Source organism: Neoarius graeffei, chromosome 17 (genome assembly GCF_027579695.1).
Source record: "Neoarius graeffei isolate fNeoGra1 chromosome 17, fNeoGra1.pri, whole genome shotgun sequence".
In the NCBI taxonomy this organism is placed as follows: Eukaryota; Metazoa; Chordata; class Actinopteri; order Siluriformes; family Ariidae; genus Neoarius; species Neoarius graeffei.
This window is the reverse complement of record NC_083585.1, coordinates 44,267,555-44,291,468: the sequence shown is the minus strand read 5'-3', so window position 1 is coordinate 44,291,468 and position 23,914 is coordinate 44,267,555. Positions and strand designations below refer to the sequence as shown.

The following is a 23,914-nucleotide window of genomic DNA, read 5'->3' as shown; positions in this document are numbered from 1 at the left end:
GCAGGGGAGGTCCCAGCCTCCCCAAACATGCAACGTTGATGTGTTATTGCCACAAATAACACCGGCACGAACTTGTTCAGCCATGTTTTCAACTTGCTGTTAGGTCCTCTTCGTTAGCTACTGACAAGATGGGCTCTGCTATTTCTCCTCACACTGAAATCCGAACTTTCTTCCCGTGGGCGGTTGCAAGCCGAGGTGGGCGAGGCCATGAATACTAATTTTTGAAGTGACGCAAGTTCGTAGGGCTTTTTCAGATTTGCTCGTTTTTCCGACTATTTTCTTTCATAAGCTAATACAGGGAATGGGGGTAGAATTACATTCTCACATGCAGCATGCATACGCAACTCGGAGTGAACTATGGTATTTCAAAGAGCCAGTATTAAACGTTTTTGGTGGAAGGCCACCTTTAATGTATTCACTATCTGTGAATGGCTTTCCATGTTTAGCTATGCAGTGAGAAATTATATAGCTAGCTTCAGTGGCATTGTTTTTAGCTGAGGCAAAGACATTTAAAGTGTGGGCTTGCTTCCCATATCCGCACACTGCGCGTGAGATTGATTCGTCCCTATCTGCCTGATCTTTGAAAGTCTTTTCGTGCTTTGCCTCGAAATGACGTTCAACACTGGATGTTCGAGACACAACACTTTCAAAACACAATGTGCACACAGCACGGTCCCTCTGAGAAACGAACCCATATTCTTTGGTCCACGAGGAGAGGAAAGCCCGAACTGTCGGCTTCTTTGCCATCTTAGCGCAACTGCTGCATCAAGTGGGCCCGTCTCATGAGAAATATGGGGAGGGGGCAGTGTTGCCAGATTGGGCGGTTTTAAGTGCATTTTGGCGGGTTTTGAACATATTTTGAGCTGGAAAACGTTAGCAGTCTCTGGCAACACTGGGAGGGGGGCGCTATATTGTTGTGTAGTCATACTAAAAGAGCAGGCTCGCCATGCAACAGCCAATGACCATTCAAGATGACGTTTGAACATTTTTAATGTGTTGAATAATTAGGTTTGTGTATCATCGTCAGTGTGCCACTGGAAATTCCTCGGCGTGCCAGTTGTGGCATGCGTGCCTAGGGTTGCCGACCCCTGATTTAAAGCAAAGAAACTAAAACTAAAGAAAGGTGTTCACCACAGCTGTTTGAATTACATTTAAAAAGAAAAAAGACACCAGGATTCAAGGTCCAGACATTACAATGATTCTTAGGAGCATAATGATAATGGACTAAAACCTCTCCCCACACACATTCATACAGAAAACTAGATAGAACTCAACGCCAACGGTGTCGATGGGGATGCGTCCGCCCGGTAGACTACACGCCTTAAGTTGTGATTTGGGGATGGACATTTGACCTCACAGTAATCGTGACCTGGTGAAATTACTTGCATCAGCCTTGGAGATATTGTGTTCACAAGGTTTTCAGACAGACACTTGACCTCACAGTGACCTTGACCTGAGACCTTTTGATCTCAAAATCTAAAATCAGTTTATCTTTGTCGCCAAATGCACAAATGGTGAAAGTTTGGTGAAATTCCTTTCATTCGCCTTGGAGATAGTGTTCACAAGGTTTTTGGACAGACATTTGACCTCACAGTGACCTTGACCTTAGACCTTTTGATCTCAAAATCTAATCAGTTCATGTTTGTCCCAAAGTGCACAAATGGTGAAAGTTTGGTGAAATTCCTTTCATTAGCCTTTGAGATATCGTGTTCACAAGGTTTCGGGAAGCACGCACGCATGCACGGACAACCCGAAAACAATGCCTCCTGCACCTTACAGTGGCAGAGGCATAATAAAGATTAAACAACATGCATGAACATGCAAACTAGAAAGCATCCTTACTACTGGTAATTTTGCACATGGATAGTACTATTAGTTCACAGTCACGTTCAGCAGTTTATTTATAAATATGCCATAATCATAATTTTGTTCTACACTAAGAATATCTACATTTGTTAGCTAGCACACAGGCTCTGCGTCTTTAAAAAAAACCTCCAGATACTAAACTGTCATCCTCCAGTAATCAATCCAAAGCAATCATATGGCCCTTCACTTTTTTAAACAAAAAAAAAAAAAATCTGAGTCAAAAGACTCCTCCATTTTTAGTGGGACAAACCTGATTTTACTGCTCTGGTAACACATTCGACCCAGATACTGCTCTATATAATCGAACTCAGTCAAATGTTTTAAAAGAAGATTTATTTTCAAATAAAATCAGAATGGAGCTTACATCTTGGTTCCGTTCCACAGTGTGCCTCCGTTCTACCTCCTGTTCAATCCTCTTCTTTAGCTGTGCGATCTCCTTCTCCAACTTCATAATCTGGTTAGCATAGCGCTGCCTGGTATCTGCCTCTGAGCGCTCCATCGTTAGCTAGAACATCAGAGAGCATCGAGTAAGCACTTTCGGGGTAACAGATCAGGGCTTTACCAAAAAAAAAAAACCCTAATACCGAGTGCATTAGGGTGCATCAGTTGCCCCATAAAAATGAAAAGCTCCTCCGATCATGATGCATTTTTGTTTTTATGTTCCTTTTGGTAAGAAAAAACACACTGGGTGAAATATTTTGACAAAATTCAAAAGTTTAATGGTGGCACCAGGAGCTCAAAGTTATGGAAAAAGCTGCTAGTTTATGACTTTTATGACAAAATTTCGATCACTTTTCATGAAACATTATGGCACCTTATAGAGTATACCAAATATCTGAATCATTGTTCAACTACTTTTAAACAATACAGATGTATTATGAATCACATTAATGCTTCTCAATCCCTTGCAAAGGTTCTTAACATGATCTCTGGGCCACAAGAAATCAATAAATGGAGTCCAACATTGTGATTCAGACTAGGGGTGGGCGGTTTGCATGGTATGATACCGTATGCGGTATTTTTTGACCAACGGTAGAGAGTTTGTGTCATAGCGTGTACCGCGATAGCTCATTGCCTCCTCTAGTTGGCAGTAATGCATAGTTTGAACGCCCGCCTGGCTGCTTCGAAGAACAACAACAACAACAACGGCAGCGAGTAGTGAAGAGACGGCAGCAGAGGAAGAGCTCGTGAAAAAAGTCGGCGCAACATCAGTAATCTGGACATGGTTTGGATTTAAAGTGACGGATATTAAACAAGAAAATGTTATCTGCAAGATATGCCGGGCGACAGTGATCGCAAGACACGGTAACACAAGTAATCTATTCAACCACCTCAAGACTAACCACTATGGTTCACTTTATACTTGCCTTGAAGTGTGCTACTAATTGGCACTAAAGCTGTTTAAAAGCTTGGTTCTACATCTCCGTTGATTATTTTTGCACTTAGAAAAGTACTTTACAATTTTGTGTCTATGAGGAATTCGAGGAGTTTATTTGAGGAACTTTACCTATTCTTAGTTTTTTAAAATATAAATATCATTCTTTTTTATATGTCCTGTGTTTTCTGTTTTGCACAATAAATTTCAATATTGCTGAAAACATCCTGATTGAAAGCTTTTACTTTTTGCTATGGTAACCACCAAGAAACTGTTCTGTTGTAATTTATATACAAAACTACAATACCGTGATGTATACCGTATACCGTCAGTGGCTCAAATTATACCGTGATATATATTTTTGGCCATACCGCCCACCCCTAATTCAGACCTTACGCGAAAACATAAAATAAGCGTTTTTGGCAAAAAAAAAAATGACCCTCATGGTGCCACCATTAGACTTTTGAATATGGTCAAAAAATTTTACAGGATGTCTTTATTGGTGAAAAGGAACACCCAAACAAAAATGCATCAGATTTTACGAAAGTGAGGGCAATTGATGCACCCTAGAATGCATACTTGTGATTAGAGTCGTACCTGGATGGACTTTAGGTTGGTGAGCAACAGGTTCTGTCCACGCTGCTCAGCCAAGATGGACTCCTTCTCCTTGTTAAGTCGACTCTCCACCTGCTTCAAAATGTCACGCTCCTTACGCAGGTTCTCACATCGCGCCTAAAGAGCGAAAGAAAGCCAATGTTTATCTACAAAGCAAGAGAACTTTTTTCTGACTTTGCTAGATGATTTAAGATTCTCTCTTAATTCTGTATGGGAACAACAGTGTCTTAAAAAACTACACCTTCTTCAAAATGTATTTCATCAGCCAAGACATGTTTGGTGTCCAAACGCTTTAGGTTTACACTGGAGGTACGCTGCCAATTTCAATAACAAGAAAAACTCGTAGCTGCTAGTTCTGCATCATGCAAATCCAAGTCAGACAGAAACCTCAAAAGTAGGAGACTTGCTCAATCTCTCAAATTTGTTTGTGTGGTTTGTTACTATTTAAACAAGCTGGTAGATATAAAAACTGACAAGTACATCACCAAAGTTAAAACCAGCAGTAGTTGCTTTTAAATTACAAACATATTTCTACTTTATAATAAATCAGTTCAATTTATATAGCACCTCTCTCAAATCCCAAGGTCACTTTATAACTATAGGGAGAAAAAAAATAAAATAAAAAGAAGTCCACCAAATAGAGGTCAGGATGTCATTCCAAAGGTGTAGCAGCCACAGTCCCACCAAAAGGCGTACAAAAACAAGTACCGCACCGCCAGCACGTCCGCCGCCGGGCAACATCGCTCGGAACACCACGCCATGGATCCACAAAGCGAGCACAGACGCACTGCTGCGCTGGTATGTCCCAAACCGCCTGCACAGCCGCCACCGAGCAACATCGCTCGGAACATCACGCCAAGCACAGAGCACTGGACAGCCACGATGTTAAAATGAGCAACGAGCTCACTGCAGTCCATAGCTAGGAGCACAGACATCACCCACGACAAACCAAGGCCTGGAGGGAACCGACGCCCAAAACTGGGTCCGGAGCTACACCACAACCGGCAGACCAAAACACTCAAATCATTAAACTACACAAACACAAAAAAAATATGAGTGATTCCACGCTTATGAGTACTGAAATGGGGACATGAACTTATTTTTAAAAATTCACCTAAAACCATTTCTTTTTTTACCATCAGGTCACAAAACATGTAATCTTTAATGAATGATATGTTAAAAGATAACTTTAATTTTCTGAGATGTAATAAAAACATTTATATGCCAAAGTCAGAACGTAACAGAAGTGTTGTGGACATATATATTCTCAATTTTAACAATGTAGAATTACTTTTTGAAACATAGGAAGGTGATGGTTTAGCAAATATAATTAATAAACATGTGTAGTAGAATAAACATACACATTCTTTCAATAAGATTAACATGGTATATAGCTAGATTGTAATTAATTTGTAACAGACGCGAGATGGACAATCGTAACAGAAGTAATGTAACAGACATCATTTTGGAACTCGTAGGCTTGACTTTGGCATATAAATATGTTTTTATTACATCTCAGAAAATTAAAGTTATCTTTTAACATATCATTCATTAAAGATTACATGTTTTGTGACCTGATGGTAAAAAAAGAAAATGGTTTTAGGTGAATAAATTCATGTCCCCATTTCAGTACCCATAAGCGTGGAATCACTCATATTAAAAAAAAAAAAAGGAGAAAAAATAAAATAAGCAGCTCCAGTGAGAAGTGGCAGCCAGAATGCACATGACGTACTCTCAACCGGAAATGGAAACGCATGAGGTAAAGGTGGGATGCCACACTGAGGCATTTATGAAGCTGTTAATGTACAAATTAAATTACAGAGAGAAACCATGTCTTTTTTGCAAAGTATTTGTACATGCACAAGCTTCCTTACTTGCTAGCTGACCGGCTTCTTTAACTGCAAGTAAAATAGCAGCACCAAACATGAAAACATTAAACTGAACATGGCTCTCCAACACACCTCAGCTACTGCGAGTTTCTCAGTGGCTTCCCTCAGATCCTGCGTCATGGTGTGGATGATCTGCTCATATTTCTGAGAAGTGGCGGAGAGCTTCTGAATCTTTTCCCGCTGGGAGCTGATCTCTCTCCTGTAGCTGTTAAGGTTTTCCTGAAGCATGTCATACCTGCCGGTCAGCACACTGAACAATTAGTAATGGCAGCTAATGTGTCATATTAACCCTGAAAAAAACTGAAAATAGGAGCGGGAGGAAAAAAAAAAAAAAATAGAGCCACTTAAAGCGCATATTCTAGACCAATTTAGTTTTTTTTAATATGTCCCTTTACACACTCATCCAGAAGGGTAATTTTGCACAAGGCCATCTGTCTACAGCAGAAAAAAATAAAATAAAACGCGTCTGGAAAAATCCCAAGGGAGTCTGGAGCCAGATTCGTGACGTCACCTGCGGAAGCGCCAGCAGGCTGCGCGAGCTTTGCACGGTTTCAGTGCACAGCCTGTGTAGACCAAGCGCCCCCATTTCTCTCTCATTGTCCGGTCTTTTGGAAAACGATGAGTACTAATCCCATCAAGATTGGTGATGCTACACCCTCCTACGATACACGTGTTAACCATTTTAATAATTACGCGATAACGTTGAAGAAATTTGCAGAAAACCACCAGGTCATTTTCTCATAAACAAACCAGCGCTGGCGTAGGATTCAGAGGGAGGCGTCCCATACGCGACGTCACAAAAATCAAAGTTTTCCGGGAAATCCAAATGCCAAGTTTTTTCAGAGGCGGACCAATTCGCCTCAAATGGCTTGATTTCAACTGAATTTTTCTGGTATTGCGCAAAGTAAAAAAAATTGCACAAAATGTGACAGATATTTGACCAAAGTTTAATATAAAATAGGAGAATTACATTGATCTTGCTCCTGAATTTACCCGTGATATGCACTTTAAAGCTATATGTATTGTAATATAATGGTTCTTAAGTTGAAAAAAAAAAAAATAATAAAAAATACATGAAACCTTTGGGATATCACTTGTATGACACACGGGTAACTGTATCATGAAGTGTAGTGTGAATTCCCGAAAGATTATTACAGCTGCCCGGACCTTATTAGCAAGCTACAGTTAAGTGAAGTTGTTACTGAAGGGTTCACCAAGACCTAGTCCACCCCAACGCAAGTCATTTTAAAAACGCTCCTTTTTTTGTTATGTTTTGACTGCAGTAGCATTTTCAGACCATTTCCTAAAGGACAGCAATAAAATTAATAGCATGTCTGGCATACACACCTGGTACCTGACCCATTAACTTTGTGTCATTTCCACCATTTTAATTTCTTTTGACAAAAATGCTTTCTCGCATGCCTCAGTGACATTTCTATATAATGTAAAGCAGTCAAACATGAAACTAAAATACCCAACACATAATAATACATGGGCAGCATGGTGGTGTAGTGGCTAGCGCTGTCACCTCACAGCAAGAAGGTCCTGGGTTCGAGCCCCGTGGCCGGCGAGGGCCTTTCTGTGCGGAGTTTGCATGTTCTCCCCGTGTCTGCGTGGGTTTCCTCCGGGTGCTCCGGTTTCCCCCACAGTCCAAAGACATGCAGGTTAGGTTAACTGGTGACTCTAAATTGACCGTAGGTGTGAATGTGAGTGTGAATGGTTGTCTGTGTCTATGTATCAGCCCTGTGATGACCTGGCGACTTGTCCAGGGTGTACCCCGCCTTTCGCCCGTAGTCAGCTGGGATAGGCTCCAGCTTGCCTGCGACCCTGTAGAACAGGATAAAGCGGCTAGAGATAATGAGATGAGATGAGATAATAATACATCACAATACGTTCCTCCATTTCAGAATTCACAATAATCATGCTTTTGGAAACAGTTACTTTTCCTCGAGTACAGGACAACACAAAACAGCATTTTCATGCTGGCTGTCAAAATTGCTGTTTTAAGACAAAACAGTGTAGTCTGGTTAACACCAGACCATATCACAAGTGAAATATGGTCTGGAATCCGCCTACTGAATTTCTCGTAGGGGAGGTGTGGTTTACGATTGTCAATGGCCGTTTATTGGACATTGCGAATGTCTATCATTTGGCGTATACGTAGCCCATGGCCAATCATGGCAGTTGTACCCGGTGACGTAGTTAGAGTGACGAAGAAAGACTAACGCCAAACGCTGTTCTTTTTTTAAAACAAACTTTCGCTCTAAACTATTCAGAACAGTGTCTAAAGCTTGATCGAAAGTTTGGTTCGTATCGCTCGCCGCCATGTTAAATGTGATCCGTAAACAGTCCCAAATAAACTACAAGCTTCCGTTTGTCGAGTAGTACACGTCACCGTCTTTCCACCCCTCCCCACTCTCTGATTGGCTCCCTAACTCAGGCGAGCCTTTAGACCATAGTTTCCATGCTGTCTTTTCAGATCGGAACGATTGTGCAAAGCAGCATGGGATTTCCCAGGCTAAAAACAGTTAAGAAAAAGATTTATTTTCAAATTTGACTGTGTTAGGGTGGACGAGGCCCGAGACATGAAAGAAAAACCCAGACATTCTGTGGCTTCCTGGTCACAGGAAGAGCAGCACCACCACTCACCTCTTGGAGGCAAATTCGAGCTGAGAGGACAGTTTGGCTTTCTGAGAGATCAGCTCAGACACCTGACCCTGCAGGCGTTCATTCTGTTCATTGAGAAGCTTGTCATTCTCCGCCTTCTCCTTCTTATAGGTCGCAAACGCTTCATTGAGCTACGGGAAAGGAGGCGTAGAGTTTAGTTATATGAAGGTGATCAAAACTAAGATTTAAAAAAAACAAAAAACCACTGAACTTCACAATGTGAACATCTGGCTCCAAGTCAATTTAAATTCTTTTCACCTCATGACACCAATGCTGTGTTCACATATATACCGGTACGAAAGTGGTATAACTGTATCGATACAAAGTATACCGGTAGAGTATAGTGCATCTGTCCACACTAGCGAGAAATGTTTGCGGTTTTCTTTCATGGTAGTTGAAATGCTCGTGCGCGAAATGTTTCCGTGGTTACCGAGTAACTTCCTTCCGAGAATATGGCGGATGAAACAACGTGTGTGTGCTTTTTGTTGTCAGTGTACAGTCTATTTCTGGTGGTCATTTATTCAGTCGAATCATATAAAACGCGTGAGGCAGTTGAGAAAGAAACAAAGAAAACGAATCTCCGTTCTTCACTATTTTATTCAGCAAAGACATCAATTGAGGTGTGTGACTTTGCGCATGCGCATTATATTTGTATTGATACAGAACCACTTCATCTGTCCACACTACAGTGAAGCGCTACAGTACCGATACGGTACCGGTACGAAACCCATACATTTGTGGGTTTCGTACCGATACAGTTATACCGCTACAGTACCGGTATAGTTGCTAGTGTGGACAGGTGTTGCGGTACGAAAGTAGTATCGTATCGGTACAAAATCCCTAGTGCGGACAGGGTACAAGTTTGTTATTTCTGTACATTAATACTTAAAATATACATAGTACTCCAATTAACACTGATCTAATCAATATAGCCAGTGTGGATGAGTCATTATGAGCAAGATTATGCATTGAAAATTTTAAACAAAGGCTGTGCAAAGCCTGTGTGTCGAACTATGGGACTGACCTGTTTGAAAGCCACTTTAGTCTGTATGGCCTGAGCCACCTCTGAAGCTACAGACTGGTTTGAAGTCGATCGAGTGGCCGTGACCACAGGTTTACTGGGAGCAGAGGACTCAGACCCACCCTCTGAGCCTGAAACAAAAACACACACACACAAAAAAAATAAAACCCACCATAGGCGGCATGGTGGTGTAGTGGTTAGCGCTGTCGCCTCACAGCAAGAAGGTCCGGGTTCGAGCCCCTTGGCCAGCGAGGGCCTTTCTGTGTGGAGTTTGCATGTTCTCCCCGTGTCCGCGTGGGTTTCCTCCGGGTGCTCCGGTTTCCCCCACAGTCCAAAGACATGCAGGTTAGGTTAACTGGTGACTCTAAATTGACCGTAGGTGTGAATGAGAGTGTGAATGGTTGTCTGTGTCTATGCCCATGTTTACATTAGACCGTATCAGTGGATCATCAGATTAACATTTTTAAAACGATTAGTGTGCACACAGCAACAGCAATACACGATTTGCGTGCACACAGCAACGCCAATACACGGATACGCTCGGCTCCGCAGGCATCCTGCGCTCCAAATCACTCCGCCCTGAACAGCGAGTGCCCTCTGGAGGGTGCGCACTCCGGCCCTGCGCAGCTCACAGAGCACGCGAGTGAAGTGCACGAGCAGTGATTCGGGACTGAGCCGCTGTGTGTGAGATCCCAGCGCATATCACTTACCACTTGCAAGTGGAAGGATGGCAAGCCTAAAGACAATCATAACTACACAATGGGCAGTATTTGCATCAGTATTTGCAGTATTTTCATACTTTTATACTCTTTAATGAAAGGTGATACAAGGCGGAAGTCCGCGCCGTTTTTCAGCAGTCGCGTCACATGACCAACGCCAGCGAATCAGGAAGGTGGATGTCACAGTGACGTTGTCCAATGACGACGTCAGCTAGAGCTCAGCACAGCGTATCCGCGTATTCTGAATGTTTACACAGCACCGGAGCTGACACGATCTGGATTGAATACGTGGACGCTGGCGGATTCCCGTTTCCCGGCGTTTCCAGGCGGTTTAATGTAAACGGACAGTGCATCCGCGAAGAAAACGAGACAGATACGGTCTAATGTAAACGTAGCCTATGTGTCAGCCCTGTGATGACCTGGCGACTTGTCCAGGGTGTACCCCGCCTTTCGCCCGTAGTCAGCTGGGATAGGCTCCAGCTTGCCTGCGACCCTGTAGAACAGGATAAAGCGGCTACAGAGAATGAGATGAGATGAAAACCCACCATTTACTTTACATATAACAAACATTTCAACACAAAACACTGCTGAATGTGCTGTAACACTCAACAAGGTTAATCAGTAAGGTGAAGGGCTACAAAAGTAGACTCGATGGCTCAGAGACTAATTATGATACTTTCCAAACATTTTGTTTTCTGCTTCGACAACATACGAGGCTGTGGCAGAAGAACTAATACAAACCAAAGATGAAAGGATTCCCACAGATTCTGACCAGAAAAAACGCAACTTTTACATAATTTCCACACTTAAAAGGTCTATGACCACATTTTTGCGCCACAAGTTCATTTCGTGAATAAACATGGCACAATAATGTAAATGCAAAACATTTGGATAATTGAGAGCAGAGGTAGTTTTACATTACAAATCTGTCAAACTCCTGCACATTATCATCACGTTAAACAGCAAAGCTACTTAAAAACATGGTGATAATACCAGTTCTAACATTTCTAGGTCCGGTAAAAGACATTGTAGTTTTCCAGGACCAAGCTAAACTCAACCAGTTTGCTCGCTAATCAATAAACAGGACATTGTAGCTTTGTAACTCATCCCACACTCCAGACAGCTCACCCTGTGGAGGAAGGTCCACCCCGGCCGTCTGCAACAGGATGCGGTACATGTCTCTCTGCCTCATGGTTGAGTCCGCCACCTGTTTCTGCTGGTTCCTCTGCTCCTTCAAGAGCTCCAACTCTTTCTGTGCCTTCTCCAGTCTCTGCTCGAACTCTGCCTGCCTGCAAGTGTGTTAGAATGAGGTATAATTAAACTTCAGCTATTGTGATAATTGAACAGAGGAATATAATACAAAAAGAGGTTATGGTTATTTTTTTTTTTCAAATGAAGCCTGATTGTGGTAGTGCCATTCAGAAATTAAAACAATTTAAAGAACCAATTAAAAATTGCTACATGGAATTATCAATATTCATTAGAACATGCAAATAGAGCCTCTATCTAAAAAACATCATAAAAGTCCTACAAAAAATGTGCGTGTTTATTTATTTTATATTTTATGGACAAGTGTTTTATTGGGAAATGCATCACTCGTACTTCATATGAGCTATATCCGGGACATGGAGAATCAAAACCGGTGACATAAATCTCTACATGTCACTTGTGAGAAAACTGATGCACTGTTTTGATCCTTTTTGTTTGTGAAAAGTGTCTAAATAATAAAAAATAAATCACACGTTGATGGAAAGATATGAAGTTTATCATCTTGTGTAGAAAAACCTCATGTTTTTCATAGAAAACACATTGCAGATCTGAGTGACATTTCACTCTGATGACGTCACTCCCAGTGTTTTCCCACTGACCAGATGCACATTGTCAAAATGATGAACTGGTTCAAAATTAAAATTGATTAATTTGCATATTTTATACAGTGGGGCAAAAAAAAGTATTTAGTCAGTCAGTCACCAATTGTGCATGTTCTCCCACTTAAAAAGATGAGAGGCCTGTAATTTTCATCATAGGTACACTTCAACTATGAGAGACAGAATGAGGGGAAAAAAAATCCAGAAAAATCACACTGTCTGATTTTTAAAGAATTTATTTGCAAATTATGGTGGAAAATAAGTATTTGGTCAATAACGAAAGTTCATCTCAATACTTTGTTATATACCCTTTGTTGGCAATGACAGAGGTCAAATGTTTTCTGTAAGTCTTCACAAGGTTTTCACACACTGTTGCTGGTATTTTGGCCCATTCCTCCATGCAGATCTCCTCTAGAGCAGTGATGTTTTGGGGCTGTCACTGGGCAACACGGACTTTCAACTCCCTCCAAAGATTTTCTATGGGGTTGAGATCTGGAGACTGGCTAGGCCACTCCAGGACCTTGAAATGCTTCTTACGAAGCCACTCCTTCGTTGCCCGGGCGGTGTGCTTGGGATCGTTGTCATGCTGAAAGACCCAGCCACGTTTCATTTTCAATGCCCTTGCTGATGGAAGGAGGTTTCACTCAAAATCTCACGATACATGGCCCCATTCATTCTTTCCTTTACACGGATCAGTCGTCCTGGTCCCAAAGCATGATGTTTCCACCCCCATGCTTCACAGTAGGTATGGTGTTCTTTGGATGCAACTCAGCATTCTTTCTCCTCCAAACACGACAAGTTGAGTTTTTACCAAAAAGTTCTATTTTGGTTTCATCTGACCATATGACATTCTCCCAATCCTCTTCTGGATCATCCAAATGCTCTCTAGCAAACTTCAGACGGGCCTGGACATGTACTGGCTTAAGCAGGGGGACACGTCTGGCACTGCAGGATTTGAGTCCCTGGCGGCGTAGTGCGTTACTGATGGTAGCCTTTGTTTCTTTGGTCCCAGCTCTCTGCAGGTCATTCACTAGGTCCCTCCGTGTGGTTCTGGGATTTTTGTTCATTGTTCTTGTGATCATTTTGACCCCACGGGGTGAGATCTTGCATGGAGCCCCAGATCGAGGGAGATTATCAGTGGTCTTGTATGTCTTCCATTTTCTAATAATTGCTCCCACAGTTGATTTCTTCACACCAAGCTGCTTACCTATTGCAGATTCAGTCTTCCCAGCCTGGTGCAGGTCTACAATTTTGTTTCTGGTGTCCTTTGACAGCTCTTTGGTCTTGGCCATAGTGGAGTTTGGAGTGTGACTGTTTGAGGTTGTGGACAGGTGTCTTTTATACTGATAACGAGTTCAAACAGGTGCCATTAATACAGGTAACGAGTGGAGGACAGAGGAGCCTCTTAAAGAAGAAGTTACAGGTCTGTGAGAGCCAGAAATCTTGCTTGTTTGTAGGTGACTAAATACTTATTTTACCGAGGAATTTACCAATTAATTCATTAAAAATCCTACAAATGTGATTTTCTGGATTCTTTCCCCCCATTCTGTCTCTCATAGTTGAAGTGTACCTGTGATGAAAATTACAGGCCTCTCATCTTTTTAAGTGGGAGAACTTGCACAATTGGTGGCTGACTAAATACTTTTTTGCCCCACTGTATGTATGCATGTACACACACAATGTATGCATGTATATATATATAAAATACATACATTGTGTGTGTATGTATATATATATATGCATACATTGTGTGTGTGTGTGTGTGTGTGTGTGTGTCTCTCTCTCTCATATATATATATATATATATATATATATATATATATATATATATTTTTTTTTTTTTAAGAGATGTGTCCGTATAATATAAATGTTACACAGTGGCACAAAAATATGAAGTTTAACTTCCCGTGTTGAAAATATATTTCGCTTGTGAATATATTCCCCACTCAAAGATAAACTTCACATCTTTGTGCAGCTATGTAATGTTTTACACACACCCCCACCCACACACACCCACCCACCCATCCAGGGTTGTAATCAGACCAAAATATCAGCGTAGTGGCACCAGTCATAACGGTTGAAAGCTCACAGGTTCTACATGCTCGGAGATGCATTCTAGTGCAGGGCTTTTCAAAGTGTGGGGCGTGCCTCCCCTAGGGGGCACCAGAGTTTTTCGGGGGGGGGGGCAACGTGAGGAAAAATAAACCAGAATAAATACGATTGCGGACATTTAGCGAACTTCAGCTAGCCTTTGCCAGAGACAAAATGGATCGATATTTAGTACCTAAAGCTCCAGTGAGTGAGGAGACAGAGTCTGGGCCAAGCAAAAAAAGAAGGAAGTATGACCACGATTATTTAAAGTTTGGATTTTCATGGACTGGATCTGAAGATGCGCCACTGCCACAGTGTGTTGTCTGCCAAGAGGTGCTAGCTAACGATGCCATGAGATGTTTAAAATGTGTAAAACAAGATGTTTTAAAAAAGCACAGATGTTTAAAATGTGTAAAAGAAAAAAAAAATAGTGTGTACAACACCCATTTTTTTAAAATACGAATGGAACATTAAGTACAGCAACAACAAAAATTGTAAGGGGGGGGGCGCTGTTTATTTGCTCTCTGAGGGGGGGGCTGACTCTCCCACACTTTGAAAACCCCTGTTCTAGTGCATTACCTGGCCTCCCTGAAAGTTACTCTTTTTTTTGGTAATACGAGACTGTGTGTGTGTATATTTTTTATAGATAGATAGATAGATAGATAGATAGATAGATAGATAGATAGATAGATAGATAGATAGATAGATAGATAGATAGATAGATAGATAGATAGATAGATAGATAGATAGATAGATAGATAGATAGATAGATAGATAGATAGATACACACACACACACGTGTATATATCTATCCATCTACACACACACATATATACACACACGTGTGTATGTGTGTGCTTTATATATTTATTCATTCATTTAATTTTATTTTTATATATATATATATATATACACACACACACTGTGTGTGTGTGTGTGTGTGTGTGTGTATGTATATATACACTGCTCACAAAAATTAAAGGAGCACTTTAAAGAAACACATTAGATACATCAGATCTCAATATGAAGTTGGATATCTATACAAATATCGACAGGGCAATGTCTTAGGAACAAAAGGATGCAAAGTCTTTTAATGGAAATAAAAGTTTTCAGCCTACAGAGGGCTCAATTGTGTAGACACCCTAAAATCAGAGTGAAATGAAGATGTGGCAGGCTAGTCCATTTTTTCAAAAACTTAATTTCTGCAACTCAAAATGCTTTTCAGTATCTTGTGTGGCCCCCACGAGCTTGTATGCATGCTTGACAACGTCGCGGCATGCTCCTAATGAGACGACGGATGGTGTCTTGTGGCATTTCCTCCCAGATCTGTGTGAGGGCATCCCTGAGCTGTTCTACAGTCTGAGGAGCAACTTGGCGGCGCCTAATGGACCGAAACATAATGTCCCACACATGTTCTATTGGGTTTAAGTCAGGGGATCGTGAAGGCCATTCAATTGTTTCAATTCCTTCATCCTCCAGGTACTGCCTGCATACTCTTGCCACATGAGGCCGTGCATTGTTGTGCATTAGGAGGAAACCAGGACCTACTGCACCAGCGTAGGGTCTGACAATGGGTTGAAGGATTTCATCTAGATACCTTATGGCAGTCAGAGAACCATTTCCTAGGCAGTAGAGGTCTGTGCGTCCCTCCATGGATATGCCCCCCCAGACTATCACTGACCCACCACCAAACCTGTCATGTTGAACGACGTTGCAGGCAGCATAACGTTCTCCTTGTCTTCTCCAGACTCTTTCACGTCTATCACAGGTGCCCAGGGTGAACCTGCTCTCGTCTGTGAAAAGTACAGGGCGCCAGTGGCGGACTTGCCAATTCTGGTGTTCTTCAGCAAATGCCAGTCGAGCTCCACGGTGCTGGGCAGTGAGCACAGGGCCCACTACAGGACGTTGGGCCCTCAGGCCACCTTCATGAAGTCTGTTCCTGATTGTTTGGGTAGAGACATTCACACCAGTGGCCCTCTGGAGGTCATTCTGTAGGGCACGAGCAGTGCTCAGCCTGTTCCGCCTTGCACAAAGGAGCAGGTATCGGTCTTGCTGATGGCTTGAGGACCTTCTACGGCCCTGTCCAGCTCTCCGAGAATAACCACCAGTCTCCTGAAATCTCCTCCATGTTCTGGAGATTGTGCTGGGAGACACATTAAACCTTCTTGCTGCAGCACGTGTGGATGTGCCATCCTGGAGAAGTTGGACAACCTGTGCAACTTCTGTAGGGTTAAGGAATCGCCTCATACTGCCAGTAGAGATAATTACTCAAGCCAAAACCAGCACGAGTGAAAAATCAGCCAAAAAAGATCAAGAGGGAGAAACTTGAAATGACCTCCACATGTAAAACCAGTCCTGTTTTGAGGGTTTTCTGATTGTTGCCACTGTGGTGCACCTGTTGTTAATTCCATGAACACCAATACAGCTGAAAGTGATTAACGATGCCCTCAGCTGCTTAACCAACCAGAAAATTATCAGACAGGTTTAACTGATTTCATGCCAGGCCCAATAAAAAAAGTGTTCCTTTAATTTTTGTGAGCAGTGTATATATATATATATATATATATATATATATATATATAAAAAACTTTGTTTGTTTTTTAAATATGGGTTTGGATCTTAAACTGGAGTGTCATTAAACATCCTGCAAAGTCTGAGAGAAATGTTAAAAAAAAAAAAAAAAAAAAAAAAAATCTGTTCAAACAGAGAGACCGGAGTTTGGTGATCAGAGTGGTATAAAAATGTGGTTTTAAGCTCACGTGTATAGCAACATATACAGTCTTGGTAGTTCAGTTATGAAGAGTACCTAGCCATCTTTGCCTCAGCTGTATTCTTCTCATGCTGTTCCTCCAGCTCTCGTATCTGGATCAGGAGGTTCTGGTTTTGCTGCTGGAGCTCCTCCACACTGCGGAAGGCTACCTGGCGTGGACCTTGAACCTCAGAGCTGCTACTTACAGCAGAGCTCACCTCATCCCGCACAACTTTTGTCCCTCGCGCCTCCTCCAGCTCCACCAGTAATACACGCACCTGTACCAGGTTACCATATGTTTGTGCATAAGAAAAACGTTTTCTATGTCGATTTTCTATGGGTGGCAAGAATGAAGAAAAGCAGTAATGAAAACAAGCGTACCTGCTGAGACAAGTCTGCTATCTGTTTCCTTGCTCTCTGATTCTCCTTCTCCAGTAACGAAGCTCGCTTATTCACTTCATTAGATTCTTCCTGTAGTTTACTCATCTCCTGTCAAAAATGTCAGCAAATGAACTTTCACTCAGTTTTATATAAAAGTGTGAATCATCAATAATTTAATACTTTTACTAAGGTCTTATACACCTTTTTCATCCATAATTAGAAAATAAAAAGAGGTTTCAGTGATGTCTTTACAGCAAATGATGGCATATTGTTCCAAAATCATATAAACCTTTAATAACAGATTAATACATTTAAACATCCTGTCATACTTTCATAGCTGCCAACATTCCGAAATTGTAAATAGTAATACAAGGTTGGGTACTGAGTCTTGGTGGGGGGTCGGGGGGCGCCCCCCCGCCGCCAAAGCTTTCTAGCAAAACTACCCTGAAAAATCACACAAACAAAATAGTTTGACAAAATTTATTCTACAAACTAAACTATCATCTTACATTAATTTGCAAAGTTCTTTTCAACAATGTATGAAAATAGTCAGTGAATCGGGCAAAAATTTCCAACAATGCAATTGGTACATATAACTTTTGACAAAGTACACATTAGAGAAATAGACTACAGCTTACTCAGTCAACAGTTGATGTTATTGCACCACATAAATGTCTCACCGACATGGAGCACAAAACACGTAGTGATCGCCCTTACTTGACTTAGGCCCTGTCCACATGGCAACGGATTCAGGTGACTCCGATACAATTGCTTATCGTTTAGGCCTGGCGTCCACACGGCACCGGCGTTTTGGGTGCCCAAAACGCAATCTTTTTGAGAACGGGTTCCAGAGTGGAAAGATCTGGCAACGTTGCTGTTGTGAAGTCATCTGGATGAGTAGAACGGATTTGTTTACGATGACGTCACAACCACATGACTGTGAGTGCTTCACGCCGGGTAGAAGTGTAACGAACTTGATGCGAGTTGTCAACAAATCCTATAACTTGGTTCATGAAACGCGCTTACAAAATATTTTCACTGTGAATATTTATTGTGCAATGGTGCAAAGTGAGAGAGAGACTCTGCGCAGAGTCAATCCCGCCAGCAAAAATAGGGAAAAAAAAGGAGCGATCTCACCTCTTCAGATGTTGGTTTAAGTCCTACAATACATTCCTCAAAAAGGGCGTAGAACAACAAATTAATCCATCAACGTGTAGCATTCAATTTATTCCGGACCATTAAAGACGCCGCCTTCCGCGTAGAATCATACGTCATCCTCGCCGCCATATTGGAGAGGTCAAAGCGGAGAATAAAGATTAGCTGCGTTTAACTGTACCAACAGGTTTGCCGTCCAAACGAGATCACATGGGATTACCTTTCACAGGTGAGACTGGAAAAATACTTTTCATTGTATTTGGTCATTATAACGTAATTTTACGAACAGATTTTCCTGACTTTGTGGCTAATATGAAGTCTCGCGCATAATAGTTTATGCGCATGCGTCCTTACTTCTTCTATTGTTCTGGTGTCTCCGAAGGGACCGTCTTACAGCGCCCCTAGAGGTGTGGCATGTGTATTGCATCGTTTTCAGCAAGCGTTGCGTTGCCATATGGACCTGATATTTTACTGATCGTTGCCCATTTGGACGCGATATATTTTTAAATAACATCTCGTTGCCGTTGTCGTGTGGATGTAGCCTTAGAAATGAAGGGAAACTCCTCTCGGTACGAGTCCTTGAAGCGCTGGCCCTTCCCCTTAGCCATGCTTTCTTTAGAGATTAGTACTACGCTACATCTTCATAACAAAAGCTTGAAACGCCATGCTTTGTTCAGAAACTTCGAGAACAAAGGCCAGACGATAGCGTGCCGTGGATGATCTAATAGCATCATTGATTGGCTGAGAGAACAAGCAATAGCCAGTGAAATTTGGCGTAGTATCTGCCGCTTGGAACGAAGCGGTGCTTTATCAAATACGAATCCCACCGGTGATGGACTTTGAAAATGACCCATGAAAATTGGCAAAATCATATTTTATTGTAGTAAATTCGTATTTTCATAATCAAAACGACAAATCGTAATAAATATGATTTATTTGTAGTAGTTGGCAGCTATGTACTTTTTTTCCTCTCATTTCAACTGAAGATCTTTTAAGCACTTGTTAACATAGATTTTACAGAGATTCCAGTCTAAACATTTCAAAAAGCTAAATTTCAGCACCTCGCTCAGGGTGTCTGCAGGCTTGAACAAGTTTAATTTAAGACTTTTTAACACCTTTTTAAGACCATAACAGGTTAAATTTAAGACTTATGCCGCACAAAAAAAGAAAATTGGGAGAGCCTGAATTACTTTCAAAATAACAAAATTTATTATCATTCACCAATGAACTCATTACATCCCTAGGGTGCGCTCTTGCATTAATGAGGAACTAAGTTGCAGTGGAGCCAAAAACATCCCACAAATCACTTGAGGATGAGGCATTCGATTCCGTACGGTTTGTGTGTTGTAATGTTACAGTTCACACGGAGTTAGCTGATACACCGTCTCGAGATGTACTTGGACCTGACAATGGTGAACAAAATTGAGTGATGGCATGCGATTGTTGCAGACTTTTATGGGCAGCCTGGTGCTTCTCCGCTTTCACGTGCGATTCCAGTGCCTTTACACCCAGGGTGCTGAGTTTGAGTGTTCTTTTGCACAATGTGCAGTACGCCTCAAACGGATCGTTTGGTACACGTTTTAACCAGTCTACGAAATCATTGCGTTCAAGCCAGCAGTCGTTAAACTTGCATTTGCCCATTTTGCTACAAACCATGATAATCTCCCTCGCTTCTTTTAGGCTCTACTGTCCAAATGCGCGCGTGCCATGCCCTGTGCATCACCATGCCAACCGGGCTAGACGCCGGATTCCACTGTGTCTCATTTGTAGTTTGCAGCGTAGCCTACTGATACTAAGTAGGCCTAGCCTATATGACTAATTATGAATATCACCAACGCATTTAACAAAAAAAAGCGAATGGGGTAAATCAGGGTCTCTGCACATTTCTGACCAGCAAAAATAATACTTTTTAAGACCATTTTAAGACCACTGAGTATAAAAAATAAGACCACTACCGCGGAACAAATACGTACAGTAAAAAAAAAAAAAGCACACTCTAGGTTAAGTTCAAAGCATTTTTTTAAAATAAATAAGTGCATCTTCTGCAGAACCCACAGTATTTCTGCCTTCAGTGTAGCGGTTGGGGCGAATGCCGCGAAAGCACTTGTGCTGGGACCCGGAGACCAGGGCTCGAAATTAACTTTTTTTCTTTGTGTCCCCCAGTGGTCCCGAATTCTGTGTTGTATTGTCCCGAATGGAAGCAATAGTGTCCCCATTTTTTTCCTCTCTGAAATAACCAGTGGTTAATATTATCATATGAAGTTACTATTATATTTGTAACTATGCGATTTTGAACCCTTTATATCATTTTTACAATAAGTCACAAGACACAAGCGACACATGTCCTATACATCATCTACTTCAAGATTACAGTTATTGCATTTTCAGTTTATTAAACTTTGGCGATCTCACTGTATGAATAGATACCCGTTTATTTAAAGGGGCCAACTAGCTCATTCAGAAAATGTTTCAACTCCCTACATCTGCAGTACACTTTAGTTGAAAATAAGACCCCTTTTATGTTCATTTCATCTACTTATACCTTGAATATCTGTTGGCATATATAAGGCCAACTTATCATTTTCACCATTACCGTTATCCATTTTATGAACTTTCCGTTATCCATTTTATGAACTTTCCGTTATCCATTTTTTCCGTTATTCATTTTATCCATTTTTTCCATTATCCAGCCACATCATTCCTGTTGTATTTTATAACGTGTCTAACAGTGTTCATTAAGTTCATTCAGTTGCTAGCGTTGCCTGCAGACCAGGCGATGACACTTTGGATCCTGAAGGTCCCGGAGACGTTATGTCTGGGCTTTCAGTTTCTTCCCCGCGGTCGGTCCGCTTCAACCACTTCAGCATTTTTGTTCTGGCAAGAGTGGGCGCAGCGTGTGCGGTAGCAATTCCATTCCAAGTCCATATAATGCGGACTCCGGCCGAAGATTCTAGAACAGAATGCGCTGCTCTGTAGCCTACGGATGCAGGTGCATCGAAAGTGTAGCTACTATGTATTTTTCGCTGTTAACGTTTTAAAATTAAAATTGACAAATTAGGTGAATGTCTACGTATGTGTTACGGCTTTGTAAATAATATTAATGTAGAACTTTTTTTCTAGATCTATTTTTTTCCATTGTCCCGGGATTGTCCCAGATATAATAATTTTGTGTCCCGATGACATTTTTTATGGTCCCCGGGACGTCGGGACACCGTTAGTTTCGAGCGCTGCCGGAGACGCTAAAGCTGGCGTTGCACTTTTTGTGACCGTAGAGGCGAACATTGGCATGGGGACTGTTGTTGCCCGACTAGCAGCATAGCGCATATGCTTTTCCCCTTTCGAGTGAGCGTCAAGGGCTTTACAGCCCATTGTTGTTAACTTGATGTCTTTCCGACATACCTTACATCTCGCTTCATATTCTGAAGTTGCTGTTGTTAGCCAACTTTTGTATTTTGGCTCCTCAAGCCACTTGTTACTAAACTTACACTTCCCCATCTCCGCTCATGTTCAAGTTCAACCACTTCTTCCTCGTCTGCTCTACTCTCAATGGTTCTACTACATGGATAAAAGAACACACTGCCCCCTGTGGCGTGGTTCCTGCGCTATTAGAACTAGTGCTAGACACACAACGGCTCTTGTGCTACTTGTTCAGCATCTTGATAACAAACGACGCTGGTTGAATAAATAACGTTAGCGCGGAAAAAAAATCCAGACACGTTTTTTTTTTTTCATTTACCGTAGGCTACCCGGATGAAATTTAATACCTCCCATGTGAAATTTAATATCATAGCTCAAAAAATAGTGAAATATAATGCTTTTTAAGACCTTAAAAAACACATATTAAAAATAAGATTTAAGACTTTTTAAGGATCCGCGGAGACCCTGTAAATGGATGTAAGGATTTAAGACTTCACAAAATTACATTTAAGACCTACAGTGCAAAATATGCTCGTATTTTAGAGACTTTGAATTAGGATTATCAAATTTTAGACTTTTTAAGACTCCGCGGAAACCCTGCTCGTTATATACGGTCCAACGTGAAGAAAAACAGTAGATTTAGATCCCTCCTTTCGCACCTGTCAAAGTCTGGGTCAACTACTGACTCAACTATTAATATTAACTCCGTCAGTACACTCCCTGATGCATTCTGCATTACTGTCACTACTTACTTTTACTCCATGTTTGTTTTCCTTAATGAAGGATGACGGACTCATGATTGGTGGAAGGGAAAAAAAAAAGGAGTATTTTCTTTTCATACACAATTTAATAAGAACAGCTCTGGTGGTAGACTCGAGACCTTTTGGAGCTACTTCCACACACACCCACTGACATACCTTCATGGCTTGCTCTAGTTTTACGCTGAGGCTGTTCATGGACTTCTGCGTGTTCTCATACTCCTCCCTCTGCCTCTTCATTATAGACGTCTTGCGCTCCACATCTGACCTGACCTCATTCAGCACCTTGTTAATGCGCCGGTTCTCCAGCTTCTCCAGCTGTAGGTGGTCCTGAGCCTCCACAAACGCGTTATACAGCTAGAAAGCAGCAGACACCAGTCAGTCAATCATCAGTGAGTAGTGAATGATTTCAGACACAGCACACAACTTTCCCAAACTCAGACCTTTCCCATGATTCATTACTGCTGATTGACTTTAGAAGAAACAAGAGATCCACTGAGGCAGTGGAAATTAAAGGGGTAACTTAGAGCCCTGCATTCCCGCGGGAGTCCCGCGGGACCCGCCGCAAAGCAGTGCGGCGCGGGACAAATTTTGAAAGCTCATTGCGGGCGCAGGCGGGAGCGGGAGTGCACAATGCGGGCGCGGGCAGGAGCGGTGATAAGCTGCAGTCCTGCTAACTAAAAACGTGTTTAAAATAAAATGTATTAATTATTAATTTATGTCTATCATATATAATTTGTGCTGGATATTTTATTTGGCATTAATAAAAACAACTGATGTGTTTCTATTGTCGTTTATCATGTCTGTCATGTCAGGCTTTTATTAATTAGTTACCAGGACTACTGTCCTAAAATTTACTGTGAATGTCCAAGACCCCAAATGCTACTAGAAAAACTTAATAGAATGATCAAAATAATCAATTCAGCAATTTAAGGAGATGGGACTTAACTGGCCTCTGTTATGGTAGAATCTGCCCCCATGTATTATAATTCAAGTAAAAATTATTTTTTTCTTTTTGTGCACGCACGTGTTCAACTAGAGGAAATTTAAGGGCCACTTTATTTTGGCCTGGGCCACTAAGAATTCAGGAATACTGGCCCGAGTGGCAACCAAGTACTGAAGCTAACTTTTAGCCCTGATGGTGTTAGTTCTCTGACCAGAACAGTGGTCATTTTAAAGTGCCAACAGAATGGGAACACGGTCCCACTGTGATCGTGTTTGGTTAAATTTTATTTAGGTTCGCTTTTATTTCAGAAGTCAGGGTGGGACATATCAAAAGAAGTCGCAAAACTATTTTCAAAATAGCAGAAAAACATTGCGGCCCGCAGAACAGGTCACAAAGC

The 23,914-nt window shown here is 41.6% G+C and overlaps 1 protein-coding gene across 4 annotated transcripts in view; it reads right to left on the bottom strand.

Annotated features, from left to right (window-relative positions):
- The window catches only part of tpra (translocated promoter region a, nuclear basket protein), a 110,858-nt gene that overhangs the window by 60,590 nt on the left and 26,354 nt on the right, over positions 1–23,914 (bottom strand). For all 4 annotated transcript variants that reach the window (XM_060944291.1, XM_060944293.1, XM_060944292.1 and 1 more), the window contains exons 12-20: positions 22,731–22,928; positions 17,242–17,349; positions 16,918–17,138; positions 11,281–11,441; positions 9,437–9,564; positions 8,395–8,543; positions 5,818–5,980; positions 3,839–3,973; positions 2,231–2,371 (exon numbers count right to left, since the gene is read on the bottom strand). In XM_060944291.1, coding sequence (XP_060800274.1) covers positions 2,231–2,371; positions 3,839–3,973; positions 5,818–5,980; positions 8,395–8,543; positions 9,437–9,564; positions 11,281–11,441; positions 16,918–17,138; positions 17,242–17,349; positions 22,731–22,928 — 1,404 coding nt within the window. The remainder of the gene's footprint in view (positions 1–2,230; positions 2,372–3,838; positions 3,974–5,817; positions 5,981–8,394; positions 8,544–9,436; positions 9,565–11,280; positions 11,442–16,917; positions 17,139–17,241; positions 17,350–22,730; positions 22,929–23,914) is intronic.